This window comes from Herpailurus yagouaroundi, unplaced genomic scaffold, assembly GCF_014898765.1.
Source record: "Herpailurus yagouaroundi ecotype Mexico unplaced genomic scaffold, PumYag 199, whole genome shotgun sequence".
In the NCBI taxonomy this organism is placed as follows: Eukaryota; Metazoa; Chordata; class Mammalia; order Carnivora; family Felidae; genus Herpailurus; species Herpailurus yagouaroundi.
In genome coordinates, this window is record NW_024412430.1 from 3,232,287 (window position 1) to 3,246,806 (window position 14,520).

General features: G+C 46.4%; 1 protein-coding gene and 1 long non-coding RNA gene across 2 annotated transcripts in view; both read right to left on the minus strand.

Moving 5' to 3' along the window:
• Positions 1–3,383, minus strand: part of LOC121013597 (phosphoserine aminotransferase) — a 32,922-nt gene extending 29,539 nt beyond the window's left edge. Inside the window, exon 1 of the mRNA XM_040449295.1 lies at positions 3,255–3,383. Within this exon, the coding sequence (XP_040305229.1) occupies positions 3,255–3,314 (60 nt within the window). The 5' untranslated portion in view covers positions 3,315–3,383. The remainder of the gene's footprint in view (positions 1–3,254) is intronic.
• Positions 3,384–9,068: 5,685 nt separating this feature from the next.
• The window catches only part of LOC121013598 (uncharacterized), an 8,332-nt gene continuing 2,880 nt past the window's right edge, over positions 9,069–14,520 (minus strand). The window contains exon 3 of the long non-coding RNA XR_005782797.1: positions 9,069–9,298. This is a non-coding gene — a long non-coding RNA (uncharacterized LOC121013598). The remainder of the gene's footprint in view (positions 9,299–14,520) is intronic.

Genomic DNA, 14,520 nt, shown 5'->3' on the forward strand with positions numbered 1-14,520 from the left:
GGAGTACTGAAACAAGCAAGACTGGCAAAACGTCCACAGAATTCAAAATCCTCAGAGATGGGTCCATGGATTTCACTGTATTATTCCCTCTCTACCTCTGTGTATGTGCAAACTGTCATGAAGTACAAAGAAAGGGAAAAAAATGCCCTGAAAACATACATTAAACAGGTGAGATAAGCCCTCTGTAGAGGCATCCTGCCATCAGAGGTTTCCTCGAAAGACAGAGGCTAAAACAGGATGGTCATAAAACAATCTAAACTGGAGTGTAATTTGTCTAAAAAAAAAAAAAAAAAACTTTTTGAGAGAGAGAGTGTGCACGCGCACAAGCAGGAGTGAGGGGCAGCAGGAGACAGAATCTTAAGCAGTCTCCACATTGAGCGCCGAGTCTGATGCCAGGCTCCATCCCACCAACGTGAAATGATGACCTGAGCTGAAATCATGAGTCCGATGCTCAAAGGACTGAGCCACCCTGATGCCCCTGAAAAAAACAACATTTTAACAATAAAGAATTAAACAAAAGTTTCCTTTGGCCACAACCCCGCCCTCGGGCGGGAAGCGGGTATCAAGAATTTGTCATTGTTGGGACACCTGGCAACTTGGTCAGGATGCATGAGACTCTTGATTTTCAGGTCGTGAGTTCAAGCCCCACTTTGGGTATAGAGATTACTTTCAAAAAAGAAAAGAAAGAAATCATAAAAGCTAGCATTAGAAAAAAGGATTTGTCATTATTCTGTAAACTACCGGACGCTTATTAGCACTGGCTGAACAAATAAACTTTAGTGAATCCGTTGAACTCCTGTTTAAGACTGGATTTCTCACAAAATAGATGAACACCGGAGAAGAAAAATAAAAACAAAACAAGATAAAAACAGAGAGGGAGGCAAACCATAAGAGACTCTTAAATATGGAGAACAAACTGAGGGTTGCTGGAGGGGAGCTGGGTGGGGGGATGGGCTAAATGGGTGAGGGTGTTATATGTAAATGATGAATCACTAAATTCTACTCCTGAAACTAATACTACACTAAATGTTAACTAACCTGAATTTAAATAAAATCTTGGACAAACTACAAAAAAAGACTGGATTTCTCTTACAGACAGTATCCCCTTAAATGAGGTTATAACCCAAATCATTACAAAGAGTTTTAAAAGACTTCTACCCCAAAATCATGCCCCTCTACCCCAGTGGAGTTTCTTTAGCTGCAGAGTACAATCGCTTTTGTGGGTCACAACTAACTTTTTTAAAGTTTATTTATTTATTTTGAGAGAGAGACAGCGAGCGGGGGAAGGCCAAAGAGAAAGGGAGAGAGAGAATCCCAAGCAGACTCTGTGCTGTCAGCACAGAGCCCAACACAGGCTTGAACCCACGAACCGTGAGATCATGACCTAAGCGGCTATCAAGAGTCAGACACTGAACGGACTGAGCCACCCAGGTGCTCCTCACAACTAATCTTTTAAATGAAATAGAACAGACTAGAGTGGAATAGAATACAAAACTATGTATGTTGTAGTTATTTAGGCCAAATATTTCATAAGACCTTAATATAAGGCTTTCATTATAATTATATGCATGTATTTTGTCATTTTGTAAAATATATTTTTCATTGTGGTCACAGTCAACAGTAAAGTTTGAAAACCTTCTCTAATCCTAACAATTCAATCAAATCAAAACTCATAAAAAGCAACATCTGCCACTTCCTTCCACCCACCCCCTCCCCCACCCAGAGAGGGCATCTGAGGGCAAAAATCTTCCCAGGAAAACAATAATTACGTTACTGATGATCACAACTGCCATTTTAAAAAATGCATAAATAAACTGCACAAGGAGGGGTGCCTGGCTGGCTCAATGGGTAGAGCATGGGACTCTTGATCTCAGGGGGCCTGAGTTCGAGCCCCATGGGGGTGGGGAGAGATTACTTAAAAAAAAAAAAAAAAAGAAAAGAAAGAAAGAAATTGCACAAGGAACAAATAGAAGATTCCAAAACAGAGAAGGGACAAAGGTGAGGCAGGTACAAGAAACGTTTGCACAGCTCTGACAGGGAAGGAATCTCGCCTAAAACCGACTGTAATAGGTGAGAAAAAACAAGCCCTGTTCCCTCAGCTACCGCGAGCCCTGCCCCTAGAAATGCAAGAAATCCTTTCCCTTCTAAAATTGTAAGATTCTCTGTTCGTATAACACAGAGGAGGCTCTATCCCGGGGAGATTTCTACTCTGTTCAACAATAGATAATTGTAAAGCACTTGGCTATGCCTCATGTTGCAACAACATATTATCAGTCATTGTGGTTAGAAAAATAAAAATATAACAGCAGCGATAGCAGTTTGTCAATCAAGGCAAATCACAAACGGCCTTCTTCACAACTGGGGTGGGGGGTGATGGGGAAAGGAGGAATGGGTGTTGGGGGAGGAGCTGGAAGCTGGCGTGGTGCCTAGGAAGGCAGGGAGTCAGTTCCACTCGGACTTGAAAAGTCTGGTTGTGGCCCCAGGGAGAATTCAATCATCCCATTTCCTCCAAAACAAAGTGAAGCTAACTGGGCAAGCAGCCCAAAGCCTAACAGAATTTGAATACTCGAATGCTTTTAGGAAACAAGCCAGTTAAAAAAAAAAAAATCTACGCCTGGAACAGAGCTGAAATGGGGGGGGGGGGGGGGGGGCCCCCCAGCTTCTCTAGGGGAACAAGGAAAGGGTGGACTGAAGGCTTTCAGATTTACATTTCTGAAAAGCAACGTTCCCAAGTGCCGGCTAAACCAAACACTCCTTACGAGGAGGGGTCATGCGCGGGACTTCAGTTTGCCATCCCCTCCAGTTAACGCGATCCTCATTCACCATTCATTCAAAGTATCCCATTCACAGATCCACTCGGCACTGCCTGGCTCTCAATGCCGGCCGGGCAACGCGAACGCAGAGATGAGAGCTCTTGCCTTCCCGCCGCGCCCCGGGCCCAGCCCAGGAGAAGGCACAGCACCGGAGTCTGCAGGTGCGCCGCACGGGCGAGCCGAGTCGTGCACGCCGCGCCCAGGGCAGTCGGCGCCAGGGGCAGCTGTAGAAGCAAGTCGCCGAGTTTCCTTTCCCCCAGATGCATTCTTCCAGAAGCCCACTTGCGAGGGATCCTGAACTGGGCATGCACTCTGTTGCAGAACGCTCGGAAGACTCCGAGCCGGGAGAGGGGATCCGAGCGCCCCGCCTCAGAGATACACTACGAACCGCGCGCGCTCCCGCCCGCACCGCACTCTCGGCTCGCGCTCGTGGGGACTTACCGAGCGCGGCAGCTTGGCAGGCCCGGGCCCGAAGTTGACCACCTGCCTCCGGGCGCTCATGATGCGGCAGCGCAGGAGGCGAGGGAAAACGAGAGAACTGACCGCGTGGGCAGCGCAAGTCTACTGCTGGCTCAGACCTTCTGCCTCCTCCCAGCGCCCAGTCGGCGCCCCCATTGGCCCGCGCTGTCGCAGGCCCTGCGCTAATTGGTTCGCGCTACGGGGCTCGCATCCCCATTGGTCATGCGCCTCAGCCAGGGCCCAGGAACAGTTGCTCCTCCTCTCGTCTACTGTCTCAGCTCCTCTCTTTCTGATCAGTGCAAGGCGCGCGGGAGATTGCACCAGCCGCCCAGCTCGGCAGAGTGCCCGCCCTAGGATCGTGGGCGGCGGGAAAGGGCTGCCCCTGCCAACGTGGGTTCGTGCTTCTGCGGCCTGGATCCGGACCGTTTCCTCCCTCCAATCGCAGCCCCCTCTCTCTTGGTCGCATTGGGAGACGTGGAGCAAATCCTTCCCCAATCCAACCACTTCTTCACCCGCCCCTGGTCTGGGCTCTGATGCATGCTTCAGAACCAGCGGTTACTAATTCACGAAACTTTTCTAAGCGCCCCCCACCAGCCCCGGATGCCGCATTGGAGAGGCAGGGCTCTCAAGAATGGAACTACAGGGTGAAGGATGGACGGACGGGAGGGGGAGTGCAGGGGGAGGGGGAATGAGATTCCTTACATGGGTAGATGGACCAGGAGTTCCTGCAGAATGAAAGGATGGAGCGGCCAAGCACTCGAGGAGGAGAACTGGCCTGGGAAACCTGGAACCCCCCCCCCCCCCCCGCCCCAGGCAAGTCCTTTCAAGTTGCTGATTCTCCATTTCCTTTTGTGAAAAGAGCGAGTACGAACCTGGCATTCGCTCTCAGGTTGCACCGGTGCTGACAAGCTGTGGGTTTAGAAACGTGAGGAGATATTAACGGCAATGCGAAACCACTAGGGAGTCAGTGCAAGCCTAGGGAGAGGCCCAGAGTCAGTCTGCAGCCCAAGCCAAGCCGGGCGCCAGGCCAGCGCTGCTCAAACTTTTCCACAGACGCATCCTTCTCAAAAGAACTCCCGTGGAGACCCGCATGGTGTTCTGAAACAGGGAGGCCCCCCTTCCCCACAAGAAAGACATTTCTTTGAATTCTGGAATTTCATTATTTTTTGAACTGCGAAGTCTGCTTTCTACTCCATAATTTAACCTAGTTTCTTTGAATATAAAGAATATGTTACCAAATCTTTGAGCAAAATTAGTGCTCCAGGAATACACACTGGGGCTTCCTGTAACACCACCCACAGGGGGACCTACCGCCCCATTTGAAAAGGCTTGTAAGATGACTGGTTTTTTTTGGCTTTTATTTGTTTTTTGTGGTATGTGGGTGGGATGGGGCTGGGGGTGGAGGTCCTGCTTTGGATTTGTGAGTTGGAGGGCAAAATTTCTAGAAAAAGCTCAAATGAACAAGGTCACTGCCTTCCACAGCACCCTCATTTAAGAAATTGAAAAACTGAGTAAAAAGGTGTGAATCTCAGTCCATAAACTAAGATGTGTAAGAATAGTCACTTATCCATTATTTTATATAAAGACTTATCTGTAGACCCTGAGCAGCCAATCCACTGAAGGAGTGGGGGAACTGGCCTTCCTCCTTCCTGGAGTCCCTAACCACAGGGATTTACACCGCCCTGCGGTGTGGGATGGAGAGGGGAGCACCCAGCCATTTGGTCCCCATCCCCCCAAATTTGGCTGAGTTGTCTCCACTATTCAGGCTTATATGGCTGCTTCAGTCAATTAAACCACGTCTGTGTCCCACAAGGAACACAGGAAATTCGGGTGGGCTGGAGGTGGCGATCATCCTATCGGCTGAGACAGGCCATGAGGTCATTCTTTCTAGGGCTTTCCAGTTTCTGAGATGATATTACAGGGAACTGAGGCACACAGACCCTCTGCCCAGGCAGGTACTGCTGACCTCTGGCTCTCTCTCTCTGTCTCTCTTCCTCCCAGCCCAAGGGAATCTCTTTTTCATTCTAGAGAGAATCCACTTCTTTCTGTTTCTTCCTCACACGCTGGGCACAAATACCTTAATTCTGCACCACAAATTCCAGTGTATCCTGGGCCACTTGGGAATAGAAAGGTGGTGGTGAAATTGTGGTGAGTTGGAACGTGCCCACCCGTTTGTGCAGGAGTTGCACAGGCCCACCACACGTTCCTGCTTTCCTTCCATGGAACAGAGTCGTCGCCAGGAAGTGGCAGCCCAGCCAGCCTCCTCATTTCCCAGCTCTCCTTGCGTCCAGGCAGATCGCGTGCCTGGGTCCCATCAGTGGAACGGAACCGAGGATGTCCCTTTCCGGGGTGGGGAAATGGTGTGTTTCTGCACTTCTTTTCCCCACTCCACAGGCTGAAATCAGAGACTCTACGTTCCCCGGAGATGGTGGAGACACAGAAAGGAAGGATCTCCATCCAGTCTCTGTATCACAGACTCCGGGCTTGTTATTCACAATCGAGAAAGTATCTCTTCTTTTGTGTCGTGCCACTGAAATCCGAGGGGCTTTTTGTTCCGGTGGCCCATGTTATCCTAATTAATACCCCACTCTCCACACGACAGCTGCAGCTCAGGTCCAGCTGTTGTTGCCAAATGGGCAAAGTTGATGGAGCTGTCTTCCCATTTATAAGGAAAAACCAGAAACCCAGATGTTGATGTGATGTTTTCCAATTTTTAAACGTCTCCGAATTTAAATTTCAGAACACACTGTACAGGTCAATATTGTTAAGGGGTCCCGTCTAGATTCCCTCCAGGCCTGATTCAGCTTGCTGGCCACCAGCTCTCCTTTTTTTTTTTTTTTTAAATTTTTTTTAACGTTTATTTATTTTTGAAACAGAGAGAGACACAGCATGAACGGGGGAGGGGCAGAGAGAGAGGGAAACACAGAATCGGAAGCAGGCTCCAGGCTCTGAGCCGTCAGCACAGACCCCGACGCGGGGCTGGAACTCGCGGACTGCGAGATCGTGACCTGAGCTGAAGTCGGACGCTTAACCGACTGAGCCACCTAGGCGCCCCTACCAGCTCGCCTTCTAACGACTGCTTTACAGTATTCTGCCGCATAATTCCCTCCTTCAGCGAGGAATACACTCTGCTCCCTGCTTGAATGAGAGAACGAGAAAAGAAAAAAAACACTAGGGAAATGTAATTTAATCTCAAAATATCCCTCTGTCACCCTTGCCTATCTTGCAGCGCAGATGTATAAAGACAGCCCAGGGGATTCCTGCATTTCAGGAGGGCCCCTCCCCTCTTAGTAGGCTCTCACTGAGGTTAAAAGCAGCTTCTTTATGAAAGATGTATTTTGCAAATGTCAGTTTCAAAGGTGTTATTTCTTGAGCCCTTACTGTACATATGTGAATGTGCCGCCATTTCCAGTCAGGTTGGCCATCCCATTTAGAGGGGAAGGAGAAAAGGGGCGCCTGGGTGACTCAGGCAGTTGAGCATCTGACTCTTGATTTCGGCTCAGGTCATGATTTCACAGCTCATGAGTTCAAACCCCGAGTCAAGCTACAGGCTGACAGAGCCTGCTTGGGATTCTCTCTCTCTCTCTTCCTCTCTCTCTTCCCCACTCAGGCGTTCTCTCTCTCTCTCTCTCTCAGAATAAATAAACACACTTTAAAAAAAAAGAGGGGAAGGAGAAGAGAACTGAACAGAAAAGAAACCTGTTGGGAATGAGGGAAGAGTATTTCTGATGCCCTTTTCTGTAGCTGGAGCTGAAGATCCTTTTCTGTTATTACTCCTGGAGGAAATGAGGGACAGGACAAGGGACTCAAACAAAAAGTCAAAATCCTATAACACTCTTCATTCTGACCCCAAAAGGTGGGAAAAGTTACTCACCCTGCTTACTTTACGACCTCAGTTTATTCCCTCTCCCTACTTCACTGCATTTTAAAAATTTGTGATAAAACATACATAACAGAAAAGTTACCATTTTAACCATTTTTAAGGGTGCAGCTCAGTGGCATTAGTACATTAAGTATTGCACAACCGTCACCACTGTCCATTTCCAGACTTTTTCGTCTTCCCCAACTGAAACTCTGACTGTATCCATTAATTAGTAAGTCCCCACTCCCCTTTCCCCTAGCCCCCATAAATCACGGTTCTTTCTGTTTCTGTGCATGTGGTTGCTCTGAGTACCTCTCATAAGGGGAACACGATGTGGGAAACAAAGGCAAAAGAAAAAAATTAAATTTCCTTACAACTTTACAAGTCCTTGAGACAGGCAGAATGACCTTGCTCTAGGAACTCGGCAGTCTGGATGTTGACACTTTGTTAAGGGCAAAAGGCAATCTTAGCTTAACATTATCCTTACCTCCAGATTCTTGTAAGTTTCTTTTAACATATACAAATTCCTTTGGAAACTTCCTTTATCTCAAATCCCTCCAAGATATATGTTAGCAACCATTCTCCAAGCATATGGACCACTGATACACATAGGAATGGTCTCATGACTGAGGTTTCATTAGACAGTAACAAATGACCTTTTCCTGACAACAGCTAGCCCCCTCAAGGTCCTGGAAACATTTCTTCCAAGATTCCTTAGAGACTTACGCTATCCCTAACCCTCTCCCAACTTGTAAGTATATAATCAGTCGTTCCTCACAAACTCAGTGCAGCTCTTTCTGCTCATGAGTCCTATCCCTATGCTTTTAATAAACCGAAGACATCTCAAGAATTCTTTCTTGACCATTTCTGCCAAACCCCAATATTTCCACATCTGAATATACAGAATTTGTCTTTTGTGACCAGCTTATATCACTTAACACAATGTATTCAAGGTTCATCCATTTTGCTTTATTTATTTTTTTTATATATCTTTTTTAAAGTAGACTTTATCTTTTTTTTTTTTAATTTTTTTTTCAATGTTTATTTATTTTTGGGACAGAGAGAGACAGAGCATGAACGGGGGAGGGGCAGAGAGAGAGGGAGACACAGAATCGGAAACAGGCTCCAGGCTCTGAGCCATCAGCCCAGAGCCTGACGCGGGGCTCGAACTCACGGAGCACGAGATCGTGACCTGGCTGAAGTCGGACACTTAACCGACTGCGCCACCCAGGCGCCCCTAAAGTAGACTTTATCTTTAGAGCAGTTTTAGGTTCACGGGAAAATTGAGAGGAAGTTATTTTTCCTCTACCCCATCCCCTACATATGCATAGATGGCTTCCTCTATTATCAATATTCCCCACCTGAGTGGTAAGTTTGTTACAAATCAATGAACCTATGTTGACATATCATTGTCACCCAAAGACCAGAGTTTACATTAGGGCTCACTGTTGATGGTGTAAAATACTATGCATTTAGACAAATGTATAATGTTGCATATCCACCCTGATTAGTATCATACAGAGTAGTGCTCTATTCATCCCTCTGTCTCTCTCTCTCTTTTTTTTTTTTTCATTTTTTTAAAGTAATCTCTACGTGTGGGAGCTCACTTACAACCCCAAGATCAAGAGTCACATGCTCTACTCACTAAGCCAGCCAGGCGCCCCCTTTGTTTCCCTTTTTGAATGATCAGTGTAGAGAGCATTCTACAGCAAAGTTTGCACCAGTAAAATCTCTAAGGGAGTCATTTTAAGAGAAACGCTCTGTATGGACCACTGGGCATCCCCCACAGGGGACTGCACACTGCTTATATCTCCCGACATCCTAAAAGGATTCTGGTATGGAAAAGGCATCAGGATTTTTTTTAAACCTGAAAATGTACTTATTTCACTACTTTTGTGTGTGTGTTTTGTTTTGTTTTGTTTTGTTTTGTTTTGTTTTGTTTTGTTTTGTTTTGTTTTTAAGGAAGAGAGCAACCCCTTGACACCATCTGTCTGATGTATAGACACAGTATTCACCACACCCGGCCGGGCTGCCCCTGGTCATGTACCTGTGCAGTTTTGGATTAACACTCTTCACCTGGGCTGCCTCACCTGGGTTCCACGTGGAAGCATGAAAATGGGCCACGGAGCACTTGTTCAATCAGCTGTCCAAAGTCTTCATGTGCCTATTATAGAAACCATCAAGTGTCTTTTAGAATGGCTTTTGCAGGGGCCCCTGGGTGGCTTAGTTGTTAAGCACCTGACTTTGGCTCAGGTCATGATCTCACGGTTTGTGAGTTCAAGCCCCATAATGGGCTCTGTGTCTGCTTTGGATCCTGTCTCTCTCTCTCTCTGCCCTTCCCCCCTCCATGCTGTCTCTCAAAAATGAATAACCATTAAACAGTAAATTTTTTAAAAATGTAGAATGACTTTTGTAGTGTTAATAATCTGGTGGTGGTTTTATTTTTTCCTTTTATTTATTTATTTTTTAATATTTTATTTTTAAGCACTCTCTACACCCAACATGGGGCACAGACTCACAACCCCTCCGATCATAAGCCACACACTCTACCCACTGAGCCGGCCAGGCACCCCTCATTTTAAATTTTTTTTCCTCTTCAGGGGCCAGAGCAAATACAAAGATAAAGGAAGGAGCTAGAGCAAAGCCAGGGATAATGGGGGCAGAGTCAGTGCAGGACTTGGGACTTCCTGCTTCTGACCCTGCTTTTTCTTATACCTCAACTAAATCCCAACTCCAACATACACTGCCTCAGAAATAAATGATGACCATCATCTAATTTATTTACTGGCCTATGTTTGGTATAGAAAGACAGCAAAGATTAATAAAAGATAACAAGAATTGAAAGCTGCATAGGTGAACCATTTCTGTAATCCTAGAGATGAAACGGAGGAAAGGACAGATGGGCAATGTGGCTGGAGGGAAACAACTGGAAAACATGGGAAGGCCAGTTTAATAGATCGTGGTTTATGCATGTGGTGAACTGCTATACCACTATTACATGGAATGCACACGAAGACCTTTTATTTTATTTATTAGAAAAAAATTTTTTAATGTTTACTTATTTTTGAGAGAGAGAGAGACAGAGCATGAGCGGGGGAGGGGCAGAGAGAGAGAGAGAGAGAGAGGCAGAGCTAGAACAGGAAAGGGGCAGAGAGAGAGGGAGAGACAGAATCTGAAGCTGGCTCCAGGCTCTGAGCTGTCATCACAGAGCCCAACGCAGGGGCTTGAACCCATGAACCGTGAGATCATGACCTGAGAGAAATTAGATGCTTAACCAACTGAGCCATCCAGATGTCCTGAAGACTTTTTATTTTTGAGAGAGAGAGAAAGAGAGAGAGAGAGTGCGAGCTGGGGAGAGGCAGAGAGAGAGGAAGACAAGGAATCTGAAGCAGCCCAACGCAGGGCTCACAAGATCATGACTTCAGCCAAAGTCAGAGGCTCAACTGACTGAGCCACCCAGGCGCCCCGCAAAGACTTTTTAATAACACAGGAATACGCTCAGTAGGAAAAATCAAATGAAAACAAAAGCCACTTGATATCACTTCAACCATTAACCATCTCCATTCTTCAAACATAACAATGATTCCCCCATTTAAAAAAAAAAAAAAAACCTGCCTCCTTGAGGGGCGTCACAATTCCTACTCAAATTTATACAACAATTGATAGTCCCAATCCAGAACATTAATAAATGCATTCAGGTTCATTTATTCATTCCACAAATACTGTGTTCCTACCATGTACCACGAACAATGAGGCATATTCCCTGCCTCCTGCAGCTTCTGGTGTTTGATAAATTTATAGAGAATCTATTTATATTTGGCAAAAGTCATCAGCTCAACAAGGCCTTCCATAATCACCCTGATAACATCGAAACCGCCCCATCCGCACCTGGGGCTCCTGCTTACTCTTACCTTGTTAACATTTCTCTTGTTTCAAAACAAGAATCACCTCTAACGTGCAATAGAATTCATTCATTTATTATTTATTTACGTGTATGAAGGGAAGGAAAAAGTCTCTGTCCTTCAGGATCTTCCAGCTGGACTAAGAATTAAATGGATGTGAGACCAATTAACAGAAAAGAACCCAGAGATTTTATTTTTTATTTGTTTTACTACATGCTCACGGAGGACCAATAATGAAATTGAGATCTAAGGAAATGACTGAGGCATGCAGTTTTTACACTTTCTAGACAAAAAGACGATACATCTGTGAGGAGTTGACAGGGCAAAGAAAAGTTAACTTTGGGAGCTTCGGTTAGTAGGGAATTCTAAACAGGATTTGGGCTGGGGGAGTAAATTAGTAAAGAGTAACAAGGTTGTTTATTCAGCCTCCTCTGCTCTGAATTGCCCATCTCTGGTGAAAAGGATGTCTCTTTACTTCATGGTACAGGGAGGGTACCTTTCATAGGGAGAGTTATTTCCTGCTTTCAAGGGGACGGAGGGGGGTCTGAGTGTCTTCTTAAGCACTTAAGAAGCTTTTATTTATGGGGGCGCCTGGGTGGTTCAGTCGGTTGAGCATCCAACTCTCGGTTTCGACTCAGGTCATGATCTTATGGTTCATGAGTTCGAGCCCCGTGTGGGGCTCCAAGATGAGCCTGGAGCCTGCTTGAGATTCTCTGTCTCCCTCTCTCTGCCCTTCCCCCCTGCTTGTGTGCGTGCGCTCTCTCTCTCTCTCTCTCTCTGCAAGTAAATAAGCATTTTTTTCAAAGAAACTTTCACTTATAATAATCAATATTCCACAGTGGCACATTTTGGGGCAGGCCTACCCGTGGCCCCTACATGTCTAGTCTGTGTGGTAGAATCCAAAGTCTGTGAACTTGCTAATACACCTAGATCAGTGCCTAGTCTAGGGTAAGCTACAAGGATTTGTGCACTGAGAAATTGAATTTGTAAGTACTCCTGCATATTCTGGGACTCCTGGGTGGCTCAGTCGGCTGAGCATCTGACTTTGGCTCAGGTCATGATCTCGCAGTTCATGAGTTCAAGCCCCACGTTGGGCTCTGTGCTGACAGTTCAGAGCCTGGAGCCTGCTTTGAGTTCTGTGTCTCTGTCTTTCTCTGTCCCTTCCCCTGCTCACACACTCTCTCTCCCTCTCCCTCTCTCTCTCAAAAATAAATAAGCATTAAAAAAATAAATACTGTATATACTATGATAATTTTCCTAAAACAAAAAGGTCTGTTGAGGTCTCTACCTCTAGAGACAGAAAGCAGCTTGCCTTTAGTAATGAATTATTCCTCACCCCATTCTGCAAGGTTTCAGAGAAGGTTATATCTTCCCTCATTGTTATCTTCAGTTTCTTAGCAAGTCTATTGGACCTCCAAACTTTTACCTATTCCATCCACTTCTCTCTGTCTTCACTTGCCTACCCAAGCTCCCATGCTCTTTCCAGACCTCTAGACCTGGGCCCCTTGCATCCACTCTGCCCCCTTACAGTTCATTCCTCAGACAGAGCAACAGTCATCTTTGAAAAACATATATGAAGTAGATCATGTAACTTCCCTGCTTAAAGCCCTTTAACAGCTGGCCATTACCTTTAGAACAAAGACCAAACTCTTAACAGGCCCACAAGGTTCTACCTGGCCTGGTCCTTGGTCACCTCTTGGCTCAGCATTTGACTTGCTTCAACCTCCCTTTCTCTGTCAGTCCCAGGACCCCCTGGAGCTCCTTCCCTCCCCGGCATTCTCTGGCCTCCCCCAGGCTGGCTCTGCCTGTCCCTCAGTCTACAGTTCAGACCCCACCTCCTCAAGTCTTGCCTGGCCACCTTATCAGCATACCCTCCAGTTCCTCATCACTTTATTTCCCGGGCTGTCTCTCTCATAACTTGCCAGGCTCTGAAATATTCGCATACTTACTCATTGTCCCCCCTCCCCCACCGCCGCCCCCACTGGAACACATATCCTCTGAGAGCTGAGATCATACCCACTATGTTCACGCTGTAGTCCCAGCATTAGCATTAGTACATGCATGGTAGGTATTTTCTGAGTGAATGTCTGGGGCAGGAAGAATAATTAACAATGATGCTGATAGTCTTTGTCGCTGGGAGAAAGAAAGGATATCTATTATTGCTCTAGAATTTTCTATAGTGAATATTAAACACTTAATAATCATTTTTAAGTGAGTTATCTTTATTTTTTTAATGATTTATTTATTATATTTTAGAGAGAGAGTGTGTGCGAGCCAGGGAGAAGGGTAGAGGGAGAGAGAGAATCTTAAGCATGGAGCCCAATGTGGGGCTTAAGAATCTGAATGTGGAGCCCAGTGTGGGGCTCGATACCACAACCCTGGGATCATGACCTGCGCTGAAATCAAGGGTCTGACATTCAACTGACTGACCCACCCAGGCGTGCCCAAGTTGGTTATTTTTAAAGAGTGGGGTGAGGAGAGGCATTAGACCATAGAAGGTCTGGTGAGCCTGGCACACCACTTTGCAACGTGGTGACTGCTGAGGCCCATCCTGCCCAAGGCGTGTGCAGAGACTGGAAGGCTCCTTCTCTGCATCGAGTATTGACATGTCGCTGTGCAATTAGAATTCTAGGTTAGGGTTTTCACCGGTGAGCAAAGCTGCAAGTGGGAGATTAGCAAATCCCTCGCTCCTGTCCAACAGACACTGGATCTGATTGCACTTCTCTACCTGGGCACATGCAGCCAAAGTTCACAGCAGCCCTTGGTGAGTTGCAGGTTGTGGGAGGGATGCGTGTTGTGGGGGAAAAAGAGGGGATAGGGGAGCAGGGTGGCAGAGGGTGGAGACAGAGTACCCACAGAGCTGGAAGGAATCTTGGAACGTCATCTAGAATTATCCACCCACACATTCTGAGAGCCAGCCTCTCCCAAGCATTGTCCTGGGGCAGCAGAGAGGAAAATTACTTCACCTAGAAATCGCACAAAGTCAGTCCCAGGTGGTCTGCACAAGGATTGGGGTGGAGGCTGGCAGAACCCAGGAATGGGATAAAAGAATAACAATTTTTTAATTAATAATAATCTCCATATTGAGGATGTCTGTCCCAACGTCCCCGTAACTTATAGCACCAAAAATCTTCTCAGGTAACATAGAATGACGTGGTGCCAGGCTGGCCCCATGAGTCTCAAATCTCTAAACGTGACCAAACTTCCTTGGGCAACTAACCAGTAGACTGACGATATGGAACTCAGGGGTCAAAAGAAATTGCATTCTAAACTCTAAGGTTACAGATGGAAGAAAATGACCAAGGGGTGCCTGGGTGGCTCAGTCGGTTAAGCATCTGACTTCACCTCAGGTCATGATCCTTCAGTTCATGAGTTCAAGCCCTGTATCAGGCCCTGTGCTGACAGCTCAGAGCCTGGAGCCTGCTTCAGATTCTGTCTCTCCCTCTCTCTCTGCCCCTCCCCGACTCACACTCTGTCTCTCTCA